Here is a 15,482-nt window from a genome sequence, read left to right as displayed (position 1 = left end):
AGCTCGCTGCAACCTCCACCTCCTGGGCTCAAGCGACTCTCATGTCTCACCCTCCTGAGTAGCTGGGATTACAGGCGTGTGCCACGACATCCAACTAATTTTTGTACTTTTAGTAGGGATGGGGTTTCGCCATGTTGGCCGGGCTGGTCTCGGACTCCTGGCCTCAAGTGACCCACCCACCTCGGCCTCCCAAAGTGCTGGGATAATAGGTGTGAGTTACCACACCCGGCCTAAATAACACATTGACTTTTGCAGTAAGTGATTAGACTGTGAGTAAGGTACAGAGGAAAGTAAAAATCTTATTTGAACACTGCCTGCCTGCATTGCTGACTTTTTATTTTGTTGGATTTTTTTTTTTTTGTCTTTGCAGTGCAATTTGAGGGCTCTTTGGGAAAGCTGACCGTTTCTAGTGTGAATAATCCCCGAAAAATGATTGATGCTGTTGTGACATCTCGGAGTGAGGATGATGTAAGTGTCAACACAATTGTCTGTTTAAGAACATCTGATTTGTGACCACTTCTTTTGGGGTCACCATGGAATGAGATCAGGCATGGTAGAGTTGTCTGTAGTCTAACCTGGGACCGCCTACCTTGTCATGCATTCTAGTTTTCCACAGATGTGCTGCAATATTCACACCTTCATTTCTAAGGCAGCCAGGCAGGGACTAGGGTGGCAGGAGTCTTTGGACTGGGTAGCTCTGGCTGCAAACAGCATGTATTTACTCCAGTTTGATGTTTTAAAAAATTATCATTTTCTATGTGTTTTAAGATTTTCAAAAAGAGGATCAGAAAAAATAATTACGAGGTATGAGGCTTAGTACCTGGGTGATGAAAGAATTTGTGCAACCCCCATGACACAAGATTACCTATGTAACAAACACATGTACCCTATAACCTGCACATGTAGCCTTGAACCTAAAATTAAAGCTTAAAAATAAAAAACAAGATTTTCATATTTCATATGATTTCCTTATCCTCTACTAAGATTACCCTTTGCCTATCTATGAATGCAATTTAATAGTTTGTGGGTTAAGTCAAAACTTTGACCTTTGTTCATAGCAAGGTTGTTTTAGATTAACTTTCAGACTCAATTATCTTCTCAAAGTATTGTCACAAATGAACCTACAGATGCACACTTGATAAATTATTTTGACAGAGGTAAAGAATTTGCATTGAATAGTCTTCTCTCTTTTAGGAGACAAAAGAAAAACAAGTTCGAGACAAGAGGAGAAAAACCCTTGTCATAATTGAGAAAGTAAGTTTAGAATTTGTTGCTGTAGTTAGTTTCAAATATGGAACTGTCACATGTATGTATACACTAGAACTGAAACAGTGAGCAATCAATCAGTGTTGTTTGGTTTTAATTCATGAATATATTCTTGGTAAGTGACTGTTGTGTACCAGATAACTCTGGAAAGGATTATGGTATGTTTCACCTATTGGCATCGTGGAAAGAAAGAACACTGCAGTTAAAGTTGGAAATGTACTGGGTTTTTGTCCAAGCTTCTTCAGTTAATAGCTGAGTGTCTTTGGGCAAGTCACCTCTCTAAGCCTGATAAAATGGGAATAAAAATTACATTGTCCTACCTATGGATTAATTTAGTTCACAGATATTTACTGGGCACTATTCTGAGTGCTGAGGAAACTAATGGATATTAATAGTTGATTTGTAAAATGTAAACACCACATTGTAAGGCCATACACCATAGCGGTTAAAAGCATGGACTCTAGAACCAAGCTGCAAATCATGTCTTTTCCATTTCTGAGTCTGTAACTTAAGGCACGTTATTTAACCTTTCTATGCTCAGTTTCTTTATCTGTAAAAATGGAGATGATAGTAATAGTTTTCTCTTTGGATTGCCTTTTTTTTTTTTTTTTTTTTTTTTGAGACAGAGTCTTACTCTGTCGCCCAGGCTGGAGTGCAGTGGTGTGATCTCGGCTCACTGCAACCACCACCTCCCGGGTTCAAGCGATTCTCCTGCCTTAGTCTCTTAAGTAGTTGGGATTTCAGGTGCAGGCTACCTCACCCGACTAATTTTTTGTATTTTTAGTAGAGATGGGGTTTTACCATGTTGGCCAGTCTGGTCATGGAAAGTGTAATTATTTTACTATCTTTTTTTTTTTTTTTTGAGACGGAGTTTCACTCTTGTTGCCCAGGCTGAAGTGCAATGGCGAGATCTTGGCTCACCACAACCTCCACCTACCGGGTTCAAGTAATTGTCCTGCCTCAGCCACCTGCATAGCTGGGATTACAGGCATTTGCCACTACGCCCGACTAATTTTGTATTTTTAGTAGAGACGAGGTTTCTCCATGTTGTTCAGGCTGGTCTTGCACTCCCGACCTCAGGTGATCCACCCATCTCAGCCTCCCAAAGTGCTGGGATTACAGGCATGAGCCACCGTGCCTGGACTATTTTAATATCTTTGCCTGGTAGAATAGAGGTCAGAGAGAGACAAAGAATGGTGGTTTGAGGAACTTTTTAAGTTATTTTATATGGTTTTCTACATTTAAAAAAAAATCTCAGTCTTTGTATAAAAAGTTTGTATTCTTTTGTCTTTATCTAGTAGTCAGTCCTAAACAGTGAAATTGTTTAACTAATACTCTGGTTCTGACCCAGCATGCTGTGGCCTGCTTTTGTCTCCCTTCTTAGACCTACAGCTTACTCCTTGATGTGGAGGACTATGAAAGACGTTATCTCCTAAGTCTAGAAGAAGAGCGACCTGCCCTAATGGATGAGAGAAAGCACAAAATTTGTAGCATGTATGACAACTTGAGGGGGAAATTGCCGGGACAAGAGAGGTAAGCATTATGCACTTTGAGGAAAACATTAAACTAACTGGACTCCTTCCTCTGTCATTACTGGACTTCATGCATTTCTGCCTCTTAGGTACACTTCCCTACCATCTCTGTAAGCTCAGAATCTATCCTTTTAGCCTAACTCAAATGCCACTTTATTTAAAATATGAATTATCTTTTCCAGTGAGGAAAGAAAAAAAACCTCTTTATCCTGAATTTATTCATTCAACAAATACATAGTCAGTATGCCAGGGACAGTGCTAGGCGCTAGAAATACAGTGGATAACATTATTGGGTTGTTGTTTTTGTGCTTACAGATTCCACCTGATTTATGATTACTAGCATGTTTAACCTTGTAATCTTTGTTATTACTAAGATCAGATGTACAAACATTTATACTTCCTGGGATTTCCGCAAAATATTTATATCCTGTCGAAACCATTCAGTCTTCCAATGGGGAATCCCTCTCCTACCCCATTATCTGCAAAAGAATCTTGCTCATGTTAAATGTTCTGTAAATCCTAAATACTTATTTGATGTATTCAAGAGAACCACAGCTTCTAATGACTCCCTTTCCTTTTACCCGTTCAAGAGAATCACTGATCCTTCTAAGCCAGGACATACACGAAACCAAACATAAGAATAAATACTTTCTTTTCAACACACCTTGTCTGGAGTTAGGCTGACAGGGAACTGGTTGAATAAATGGTTTATCCATAGATTGGAATGTTATCTAGCCATTAAGATGTATGTAGTTGAAATATATTTATTGACATGGAAATAAGTTCTTGAGTGAAAAAAGTCAAGGTACAAAACCGTATGCATTCTATGAGCCCATTGTTTTATGAAATAAAAAAATATGTAATACAAAGCAAAATGTTGTTTAAAATGGTAACACTAATTAACGCTGAGTTGATGAATGTTTTTATTTTCTTTTTGGTTTTTTTTTTAAAGCTATTGCTTTGTTAACCTATGTTATTTGTACGGTTACTTAAAAGTTAAGAGAGGGAGGCCAAGCACTTCGGGACCCTGAGGGGGTGGTGGATCACTTGAGGTCAGGAGTTCGGAGACCAGCCTGGCCAACATGGTGAAACCCTGTCTCTAGAAAAATACAAAATCAGCTGGTCGTGGTGGCGGGCATCTATAGTCCCAGCTGCTTGGGAGGCTGATGCAGGAGAATCACTTGAATCCAAGAGGTGGAGGCTGCAGTGAGCCAAGATAGCGCCACTGCACTCCAGCCTGGGTAACAAAGTGAGACATTGTCTCAAGAAAAAAAAAAAAAGAAAGAAAAAATGTTAAGGAAATTAGTGCATACAGTTGGCCAAGTTTTTTTTAACCATATAATTTGTGAAATGATGATTTTCTACATTTGTAAAACCTGAAAATTTACTTTTTATTTGGTTGAGATTTGGAGAAGTAATTCCTACTAATTTATTTTATTGTAGAATGAAAATGAATGCAGTATATTCATTCAGTAACATCTAAGAGGAAAAAAAATGAGGGTTTCTTAATTGTTCTTGCGGACCTAAGTTGGCATTTTTCTTCCGTTGCAGGCCTAGTGATGACCACTTTGTACAGATCATGTGTATCCGAAAAGGGAAGAGAATGGTTGCCCGTATTCTTCCTTTCCTCTCCACAGAGCAAGCAGCTGACATTCTCATGACAACAGCCAGGAACCTCCCTTTCCTTATCAAGAAGGATGCACAAGATGAGGTGACTATGCAAGATGGGACATCTTGCCTTTGAGTCTTTATAACTGATAAGATTTCTAGAATGCAAACTTATTTTCCTCTCCTCTTCCCTCTTGTATTTTTGTCTAATCTTTGGCCGTGTGATTTGATTATTTAAAACAAAACCTTTAGTATTTCAGGCCTGTATTTTTAATCCCATATTTGATCAAACAGACTATGTTTCTAAACATGAGAAAAACAACAGTTCCCTCTTACTTGATATAGTTGTGAAGATGTGGTCTGTATCAGAATTACTTGTGTAGATAAATCAGTTCCACCCCAAACTGCTGAATCAGAATTTACAGAAGGATTAGGGTTTTTGTATCTTAGTCTCCAACTGAATCTGATGTTCACTGAAGTTTGAAAACTTTTAGTCTTGGTTACTTTGCTAGATATAAAGGATCATTATTGGTCTGTTATCAGTAGCTTAACATTAGCCTGTAGACTTGGTTAAATGGTATCCCACAGCAGTTGAGCTAGTCCCCTTTTGATTTCTTTTCTTTTTTTTTTGAGACAGAGTTTTGCTCTGTCACACAGGCAGGAGTGCAATGGTGTCATCTTGGCTCACTGCAACCTCCGTGTCCCAGGCTCAGGTGATTCTCCCACCTCCTGAGTAGCTGGGACTACAGGCATGCGCCACCATGCTCGGCTAATTTTTTTTACCTTTTGTAGAGACGGGGTTTTGCCATGTTGCCCAGACTGGCCTCAAACTCGTGGACTCATGCAATCATCTTGCCTTGGCCTCCCAAAGCGCTGGGATTACAGGCTTGAGCCACTGCGTCCAACCCGAGCCAGCCCTTTAAATAATTTTTATCATTATTTTATAAACTGGGCTGAAATTTTAACATGGTTATCACATGTGCAAGTTAATTCTTGGTTAGAGTTTTTCTTTCCTTGTCCTTGTCATAGCACACCTGAAAGATGAGCAAAATTTAGAATAGTCTTAAGAAGTTCAAAATAAGAGATTGATAAAAGTAGGACAAAGGATGAATATTAGTGCAAGATTCAGAGTAGTAAAATATATAAGAGTGAACCTGTTATAGACTACAAGTTGAGTAATAACCATCTAAGTAATGAGTCCCCAGGAAACAGAACATCAGAATACCTTATAAATGGTATGCTACAAAAGGAAATGATTGCTTCGTAGATCCTTGAAATGTTAGCATCTGCAGCAGAAATGAAAGAGAAGTTTAGGTCTCATTGAAAGAAGTGAAGTGGGTTGGGACAAGTATATATTTAAAAGATTTGGCTGGGCACAGTGGCTTACAGCTATAATCCCAACACTTTGGGAGGCTGAGGCAAGTGGATCACTTGAGGCCAAGAGTTCAAGACCAGCCTGGGGCAACATGGTGAAAACCTGTCTCTACTAAAACTAGAGAAAAAAAAAAAAAACTGAGCCGGACACAGCAGCGTATGCCTGTGGTCCCAGCTACTCAGAAAAAAAAGATTCCACAAATGAAAAATGAGTTGGGGAAAAGTTCCAGTATTTGAGGTTTATCCTAGAAAATAGAAGACCAGACTAAAAAAGTAACAGCTACCTTAGAGCATGTAAATTGTACGCAGTGTAATGGGCACTTGTAATCCCATTAGAGCTCTTCTGTGGAAACAAGTTTGGGAGATATTTGCTGAATACTTCTATGTGCCAGGCACTATTTTACCTCCTAGAAATACATACAGCACCTAGTTCTAGGTGCTAAAAGATAAGAGTACAAAATGCCTGCTTTCGTAGAGCTTACTTGCTAGGGAGGAAAGTTTGGCTGAATACCAAGGCTGATTTTTACCTGTATGCTTTAAGGAGTAATAAACCATATCTCTAAATACCATTTTCTTGAAGTAATAGCTGTTTCTAGGTCTGAATCATGAAATGTACAAGATATCCTAGAATATGTAGTGCCAGAAAGCAAGGAAGTTAATAGATTACTAGGGTCCTGTCTAAAGGATGCACAAACCAATTTCAAGGGACTCACATTGGCCAAAAGTGGAATAATTTTCATCAGAAAGAACAATTACAGCAGTAGATTCAAATATATCAAATATATTTAATGAGTGAATAATGTTGAAACATATATTGATCTCCTTTGGAGACTACTAGACCATCAACTCACTATTCAGAAAATTGGTAAATAAAGGAAAAGAAAAGCATTTATCCTACCTTTCCATTACAACCAAATGTCATGGTAATCAGACAGTTGATAATACAAAGTTCTTCTTTGTAGAGGAATTTTCGCTAATAAATACAAAAGAAATGATAAAATTAGAAAATAACTGTTTTCGTAAACCTCAATGGAAAAGCAGTTAATCTAGACAGCGCTCATTACTGGCTGCTAAAAGCATTAGGTAAAAAGTGGATGGGGAACTTTACAGTGGTTGGAGCAGCCTGGCAACACGTGAACCCATTGATGAACTCAACACCTCTAAGAGTGGACAACCAAGCACTGTGCTTTTTTTAAAAAAAAAAAAAAAAAAAAGGAAAGAGAGTCTTCCTGTGTTTCCAGGCTTGTCTCAAGCTCCTAGGCTCAAGCAGTCTTCCCATCTCTGCTTCCTAAAATGAAGGGATTACGGGCATGAGCCACCATACCTAGCTCTTCTTGACATAATGCAATGGAAAACACACAGTTCTATCCATGACATTTTCTCACATGTCCCTCCCACACCCTACTGAACCTGAATCAAATAAACCTGTTATTCTAACTATCCATTTAGGAGGGAAACAAAGTATAGCAGAACCTGCTAAGTGATACTGCCAACATGCAGTTTGCCAAATTCAAGCTACAGAACAAATGACCCAGTTTCTTTAACAGTTAAATAACAAGAGAAAAGGGCCAGCGGCAGAGGATCTGTTAGAGAGATTTTAAAAACCTTACCAGGCAAATGCAATGTGTGGATCTTGTTTGAACCATAATTAGCACAATAATGGTTCTAATACAAAGTTCAGCTGCTAAAAGACATTTTTAAAGGCATTTGGGGGAATTTGAATTTGGAACAGATACTAGATGATATTTTAAAATTATTTCTTGAGAAATGTTCTATGAAAAAAATTATTGTTTGTTAGGTATGATATTGTGAGAGATTTTGTTAGAAATACAAACTGATGTATTTTGGGATGAAATGATATACAGGAGGAATGTGGATTTAATAAGATTGGCAAAATGTTGATAATTTGGTTGATGTTGAAATTGGGTGATGAGTACATGAATGTCATTATGCTGTTGTTTATATTTTCGTGTATGTTTTAAAATGACCATAATAAAAGCTTTTTTTATTTATAGTAGTAGACCACAAAAAATATTTTACTCCCCATTTGCGGGTGCCATTTAAAGTAAAACCAACCATCACTTTATACCGTGGGCATTGATTGTCTGGAAGCACTCTTGATTTCCTTTGTTGTGTTACAACCTAGTTATTTATATTAATAGTTCTGTATTTTAACTTTCCAGTTGGCTACATGACAAAAGAAATAAATGACTAGAAGACTGGAATTCAACAGCCTTGGGTTCTGGCTCTAGCTGCTGGCTGTGTAACTCCAAACACTGAGTTTCTCATCACTTTATAGATTCTCTAAAAATCTATAAAAATTGGCTAATTATTTCTCTTCTTCCTCACTGAGCTTTTATTAGAATAAGAGAAAATACAATTAAATCTGAAAACACTTCTTTTGAGACAGGGTGGGTCTCACCCTGTCACCCAGGCTGGAATGTGGTGGTGCATTCATAGTTCAATGTAACCTTGAACTCCTAGACTCAAGCAAACCTACCACCTCAGCCTACTGAGTAGCTGGGGACTACAGCTGAAATTTTTTTATTTGTTGTAGAGATGAGGTCTCACTACATTGTCCAGACTAGTCTTGAACTCCTGGCCTGAAGTGCTCTTCTGCTTGGCCTTTAACCTATCTTCGAGTGCTTCTCACAGTATATTGAAATTGCCAATTAACCCATATCTTCTCCGCTGTACTTTAGATCCCTGAGGTTCTGTGTCCTGTTTGCCATTTGTTTTTAGCCCATGGGGCCTGGCACAGTGTAAGCATTTAAAAATATTTATGGAATGAGTTAAAATATTGATGTTTTAGCATAACTCTCGGTATGTATTTGCGAGTGATTTTTTTTTACACCCTTGGTTCACACAAGTCATGGTGTTTTCAATGCAAATTGAGATGAAAAAGTTCTCAGTAGATAGCCTAGAATTCCTTGTTAAGACTCTAGTCATATCTGCCAGACTTGTGCCTTAAGTGGTTGAATATGCAAATGAGCATCCTTCCATCCATGCCCCTGAGGGAGGGTAACTGAAGTAACACATGCCAGGATATAATGCTTTAATTTATTTTTTGTAGGTGCTGCCATGCTTACTGAGTCCCTTCTCTCTCCTCGTCTATCATCTTCCATCAGTGACTATCACCAGCCTTTTGCAACAGCTAATGAACCTACCTCAAAGTGCAGCTACACCAGCACCCTCCAATCCTCACCTCACTGCTGTGCTCCAGAACAAGGTAATCTTGCCCTCTTCAGTCCTTGAACTTGTGAAGTGTCTTAATTTGCATTATAGATTAAAATAATGGCTGCTGTATCTCTAGCAACTTGTGAAAAAGGCTTCTTTCCGTTACGAGTTACATTAAGCTCCTAGTAACAGAGGCTAGAAATAACAGTGGTTTCAACAAAATAGGATTTTATGTGTCTGGTGTGAAATAAATTTCATTTAGTAGCTCCACAGTCATCAGGGATCCAGGCTTTTTCACTTTTTTTCCTCTGCCATTCTTAGCAGTGGCTTCCATGTTCGTTATTCCTCATGGTCCAAGATGGCTGTGGAATTCAAGATTCAGCTTTACATCAAGAAGGACAGATGGATTTTGGAGGGCAAAAAGGTGTGGACCAGCTGTCCATCTTCCTTATTGAGACTTTTTCCAGGAGTTCTAACCAAAAACTTCTACTTACTGTTAATAGCCAGGACATTGTCACATGGCCACACCTAAGTGCAGGGAAGGCTGGAAAATACCTTTTAGTTTATGCCATTGCCATGACACATAAGAGTTCTGATAATGGGTAGGAAGGCATGTTAGGTAGGCATTTAGCAGTCTGTCATAGCAGAATCATCCATTTCATACTTTATTTGCATCAGGTTAAAGATTCAGAGATTCCTAGGGGAAGTATAATATGAAGTGAAGAATATGAATTTTTAGTCCTTGCCTGCTACTGTCTAGCTTTGTGACCTTGGACAGATGATATCACATTGCTGAATCAGTTTCCTGGTCTATAAGATGGGGGTGATGATGTAGACTTCACAGAGTTGTCCTGGTACTTAAATAACAGTTGTAAGTGCTTTGATATAATACCTGGTACATAGTAGTTACTCATTAAGGGCCATTCTATGTATAGTAGAGGTGAAAAAGTGGTCTCAAGGCCTCTTGCTCCTTTGCACCTGAAAATCTGCCAAAGCATGACACTAAAGGGCAGTATATCAGAGGCAGAAGAAGTGACAGTGCCTCCGGGGATATTAAATGGGGTTCTGGAGTGATCAGGAATGTGCCTTTCTGTTATTTGGTCTCTTAGTTTTAATTTTAGTAAAGGCAGTAGTATTTTTTTTCTGAGAATAACATGAAAAGGGATTTTTTTTTTTTTTTTTTAAATCAGTGTCTGCTCTGTCACCCAGGCTAGAGTGCAGTGGCAAGATCTTGACTCACTGCAACCTCTGCCTCCTGGGCTCAAGCCATCTTCCCACCTCAGCCTTCCAAGTAGATGGGACCACAGGCACATGCCACCATGCCCAACTAATATGTGTATTTTTTGTAGAGGTAGGGTTTCGCCATGTTGCCCAGGCTGGTCTCTATCCGCCTTCCTCGGCCACCCAAAGTGTTGGGATTACAGGCATGAGCTACTGTAACTGGCCATGAGGGGAAATTTTGTGGAAAAGTGAGGTTACCTATCCTCTATGAGTGAGCTTAGAAAGTTGGGATGGAATCCCACAGTACTGCCAGCCTTCCTTTTATGATCCATTTATAGCTATGAGTCATATATTTAACCTAGATCTTGTCCCTATTTGTATTTTCTTTTTTGAGACAGGATCTCACTCTGTCACCCAGGCTTCAGTGCAGTGGCACAGTCACAGCTCATTGCAGCCTCAACTTTCTGGACTCAAAGTGATCCTCCCACCTCAGCCTCTTGAGTAGCATGTGCCACCATGCCCAATTGACTTTTCTTTTTTTTTGAGACAGAGCCCTGCTCTGTCACCCAGGCCAGAGTGCAGTGGTGATACCTTGGCTCACTGCAACCCCTGCCTCCCAGGTTCAAGCGATTCTCCTGCCTCAGCCCCCCAAGTAGCTGGGATTACAGGTGCCCACCACCACACCGGGCTAATGTTTGTATTTTTAGCAGAGACGGAGTTTCACCATGTTGGCCAGGCTGGTCCGGAACTCCTGACCTCACATGAGCCTGCCTCAGCCTCCCAAAGGGCTGGGATTACAGGTGTGAGCCACCACACCCAGCCTCTGATTGATTTTTATATTTTTTGCAAAAACAGGGTCTCACTATGTTGCTCTGGCTGGTCTTGAACTCCTGGACTCAAGTAGTCCTGCCTTCACCTCCCAAAGTGCTGGGACTACAGGCATGAGCCACCATGCCCACGCCCAGTCCCCTGTTCATTTTCTTTTTTTCTTTTGAGACAGAGTCTCCCTCTGTCGCCCATGCTGGAGTGCAGTGGCATGATATCAGCTCACTGCAAACCCCGCCTCCTGGGTTCACACCATTCTCCTGCCTTGCGAGTAGCTGGGACTACAGGCGCCCGCCACCAGCCCCGGCTAATATTTTGTGTTGTTTAGTAGAGACGGGGTTTCACCCTGTTAGCCAGGATGATCTCGATCTCCTGGCCTCTTGATCCACCCGCTTTGGCCTCCCAAAGTGCTGGGATTACATGCGTAAGCCACTGCGCCTGGCCCATAATTTTATCCTATACCCCAAATACTACATTTCCTGATTTTACTGTCCACTAAATAAAACACATTTTTATATATTACTTTTTTTTTTTTTTTTAAAGATGGAGTTCCACTCGTGTTGCCCAGGCTGGAGTGCAATGATGCGATCTTGGCTCACTGCAACCTCCACTTTCCGGGTTTGAGCAATTCTCCTGCCTCAGCCTCCCAAGTAGTTGGGATTACAGGCATATGCCACCATGCCTGTCTAATTTTCTCTTTTTAGTAGAGATGGGGTTTCACCATTTTGGTCAGGCTGGTCTCAAACTCCTGACCTCAGGTGATCCACCCACCTTGGCCTCCCAAAGTGCTGGGATTACAGGCATGAGCCACCACACATGACCATTTTTATATATTTCATACTCTAAAGCATGTTTCTGAATTTTAATTATAGATATGGTGTATACGTCTGTTTACCCTTTCTCATTTTTTAGATTTTCATTAACATTCTCTCTAAGACTTTGTATTTCCAGATAGAGATGTGCTTTTTAATGAAAAGTTTCCCTTTATACCATGTTTATTTCAGTTGTCCTTATTTGTATATTTTCCTACAGTTTATACCTTGTTTCTTAATTCAAAATATCTTACTGTATTTAATGCTTTTTCTTTTTTTTTCCTGATTTTAATTTCTGTATCAAAGTTGGTCTTCATTGACTTTCCTTTTTAGCCTATTTCAGTTCTCATAAATAGGAGAAAAGTCAAACTCTACATTATCCATGGCAAGGAAAACCATCTTTTAACCTCAGCATGGGGAACAGGGAGGCGTGTTGGACACCATGACTTTCCGTTTCTGTTGGCTGCGCCTGGCCACTGCTATCCGAGAATAAAACCTGGAGAGACACATAGCCTTTCAACTCATGCTTGTCTGATCTTTGTCTGGTTTCACAGAAAAGCACATTGGTGAGGTCATTTTGATTTAGAGCCGTTCCCCATCTGATGCCAGGATCCCTTCAACAGTGGTGGAGGGTTTAGACGCAGTGTTGAGTTTAATTCCCTCTGTCTTCTCTCGTAGTTTGGCCTGTCACTGCTCCTTATCCTCCTGAGCCGTGGTGAAGACCTACAGAGTTCAGACCCTGCTACAGAATCAACGCAAAATAATCAGTGGTCAGTGTGGACTGTTTCTTTTATTTTAAGTTATTTGAGGTAATCTTTTAAATTTTTGTCTCATAATATTATTATGGGTCTTCCCTGTCAGGACGGAGGTGATGTTCATGGCAACACGAGAACTTCTACGAATTCCCCAAGCAGCCCTGGCCAAGCCAATCTCTATACCTACAAACCTAGTGTCCCTCTTCTCTCGCTATGTTGACCAGCAGAAATTGAACTTGCTGGAGACAAAACTGCAGTAAGTTTGAAACAGGAGAGTTTCACATCTCACTAAAGCTGGGACTTAAGAAGTTATGGTGGGGAGGCTGGGTGCGGTGGCTCACACCTGTAATTCCAGCACTTTAGGACACCCAGGAGGGTGGATCACTTGAGGCCAGGAGTTCCAGACCAGCCTGACCAAAATGGTGAAACCCCGTCTACTAAAAAACACAAAAATTAGCCAGGTGTGGTGGTACATGCCTGTAATCCCAGCTGTTCGGTAGGCTGAGGTATGAAAATCATTTAAACCCAGGAGGCAGAGATTGCAGTGAGCTGAGATCGTGCCACTGCACTACAGCCTGGGTGACAGAGCGAGACCCTGTCTCAAAAAAATAATAAATAAAAAGAAGGTATGACTGGGGTGCAGGGGGGAATAAAACTGAATTTGGTGGAAGAGATTGATTTTTTATTAACTATTTGTGTATCTGTTAGATATAAAACACTGAACTGGGTACAACAGGGCCTTCATAAAAGATGACTAAATGCTAAGGGTAGAGAAATATCTCGGGTGTTTTGTTATGAGAAGTCTTACAAAGATGTAACTGTAATATGAAAGATTGCCTTTTGTTTTAACTCATTTATACAATTTTCCTTTCTCTCCTTTGTACCCCTAGGCTAGTTCAGGGGATACGATAAAAGATCTCCAAATGTGTCCTGTACCTCCTTTTGGCTGCCACCTGCACTGCTGCCATCACCAATGGAGTGTTTTTAATGAGGGAAGGAAGATAGCTTTTTCCCCAAAGCAAAGTCTTGTGGGATCGATTCCTGTTTACAGGGGTTGTCTCTCTAAATGTCAGATATTTCCCCACTGCTCTATGAAATTTGGCTGGGTGATACTTCTGCTGGTTTCTCCTTTACCTTCTATGTTACAGTTCTGCATGTCCTACTTTTACTCAGTTCTCAATTTTGCATTTTCTTTGCCCTAGAGACACAAGTGTAATTTCTCCCTTTATCCCACCACTACTCCAGCTCAGAATAGATTGTAGCCTGCCAAAGGATTCCTTCCCTCATCCTACTGAAGTTGTTTTTTCATTGCCCCATATTAATATGACTATAGAAGAGCCAATTAAGTAGAAATCAAGATATACACACACACGTAGATACACACACACACACACACACACCCCATACATGTATTTATGTGATCTTCAGAGGGTCCTTAAAGAATGAATTTTAGATTGAAGAATATTTAGTTGTCTCATTACTTCCTCTAAACACAAACCAGCTGATGTATTTTAATCTGTTTCTGTTCTATCTTGTAATTAATTTGGTGGGTTCTACTTGTTTTAACATAAATAAAGAGTATGCAGCACGTTTAATAAAATCAGAATTCTTAATTGGCTTATGCCCAAATCTAGGCTGAGAAGTCCTTTTTCTTCTTCCCACCTTTATTTCCTTAGTTTCTGTCCACCTTAATGGAAACAGCACATGGTTATGTCTTTTTCCTGCTACAACTACAGTGTACTTGAGCCTTTCCCTCAAGTGCATTCGAAGTCCAGGATGATCCTCACTAGTAGCCTGCTTTGGCAGTGTGGCTTTTTGCACACTTGCCCTGTCTTCCTGAGACTACTTCAGTAAGCCATGCTTCCTTCTTCCCCACTTTTATTTGGTGTCATGAATAGAAACTTCCAGCTGTAACCATGGAAGCTCAGTTTGGCCTGCTTTACTTTTTAGTCTCCACACTATGGGCAGAACTGCTGTCCTTACTACTTCATCTCACCCAAGTCTCGTTCCCAGGCAGCCAGGGGCCTGGATTTGAATAATTGCAGGGCCAGCCTGCCATGATCTTTCTCACTTACCCCTCTCCCATTCAGCAATCAACCAGACTAAAGAGTTTTGATCCCTAGTGATTACAGCCCTGAAGAAAATTAAATCTGAATTAATTTTACATGGCCTTCCTGATCTTTCTGCTGTTCTTACCTTTTCGAATGTAGTTGGGGGGTGGGGGGGCAGGTTATGATATTTAAAGAGAATAAACATTTTGCACATACATGTATTGTACAACAGTAAAATCCTCTGTTAAAACCAGCTGTCCTTGTTCTCCATCTCCATTTCTTCCCATGCTGTAACCCCAGGCTCCACCAGCTGTTCCCCAGTGACGTTACCTAGCTTCCCTCTACCGTTATCTACTGACCATTTCCACTACACGCCTTTCCTACCTTCCCTTCACAACCAATCAAGTGAATACTTGATTATTATCTCTTCCTTACTGTGCTTTATCTTTTTTGTTTTGTTCTAATTAATGAAAATAAAAGTTTCTAAATTTACATTTTTATAGGGTATTGTAAATAAAAACAAATTGTATACTTAAAAATGAGTGCCTGCATTTCTACTTTGTTACCTCAGAATATGATTTTTATGTTTCTAGGATATTTAGATAGACTGGCAATTTGATGTTGGGGATTAAAGATATTATTACCTATATTTTTACCTTTTTAATTTTGTTGTGAAGAAGACAAATATTTTTATATAGTAACTTTTCTTTAAAAATCTAAGATGCTTTCAGTTTCTCCTCCCCCCATTTTAACTATACGACGAAATTATAAATTGTAGTAGATAAACTGTAGTTTGTCTTCTCCATCCTGCCTATCTCTGGGCATTGAGGAATCTGTCCCCCTTTAAGAGACTCATGTAGC

General features: G+C 39.9%; 1 protein-coding gene across 1 annotated transcript in view; it reads left to right on the top strand.

The window, feature by feature from the left end:
* PATL1 (protein associated with topoisomerase II homolog 1 (yeast)) overlaps positions 1 to 15,160 on the top strand; it is a 38,648-nt gene extending 23,488 nt beyond the window's left edge. Inside the window, exons 12-19 of the mRNA XM_011963501.1 lie at positions 371 to 468; positions 1,195 to 1,254; positions 2,651 to 2,799; positions 4,350 to 4,509; positions 8,854 to 9,009; positions 12,494 to 12,585; positions 12,677 to 12,826; positions 13,461 to 15,160. Coding sequence (XP_011818891.1) covers positions 371 to 468; positions 1,195 to 1,254; positions 2,651 to 2,799; positions 4,350 to 4,509; positions 8,854 to 9,009; positions 12,494 to 12,585; positions 12,677 to 12,826; positions 13,461 to 13,482 — 887 coding nt within the window. The 3' untranslated portion in view covers positions 13,483 to 15,160. The remainder of the gene's footprint in view (positions 1 to 370; positions 469 to 1,194; positions 1,255 to 2,650; positions 2,800 to 4,349; positions 4,510 to 8,853; positions 9,010 to 12,493; positions 12,586 to 12,676; positions 12,827 to 13,460) is intronic.
* Positions 15,161 to 15,482: the final 322 nt, after the last annotated feature.

The sequence above is a fragment of the Colobus angolensis genome, unplaced genomic scaffold (genome assembly GCF_000951035.1).
Source record: "Colobus angolensis palliatus isolate OR3802 unplaced genomic scaffold, Cang.pa_1.0 Scaffold61, whole genome shotgun sequence".
NCBI lineage: Eukaryota > Metazoa > Chordata > Mammalia > Primates > Cercopithecidae > Colobus > Colobus angolensis.
This window is presented reverse-complemented; position numbering and strand designations above follow the sequence as displayed.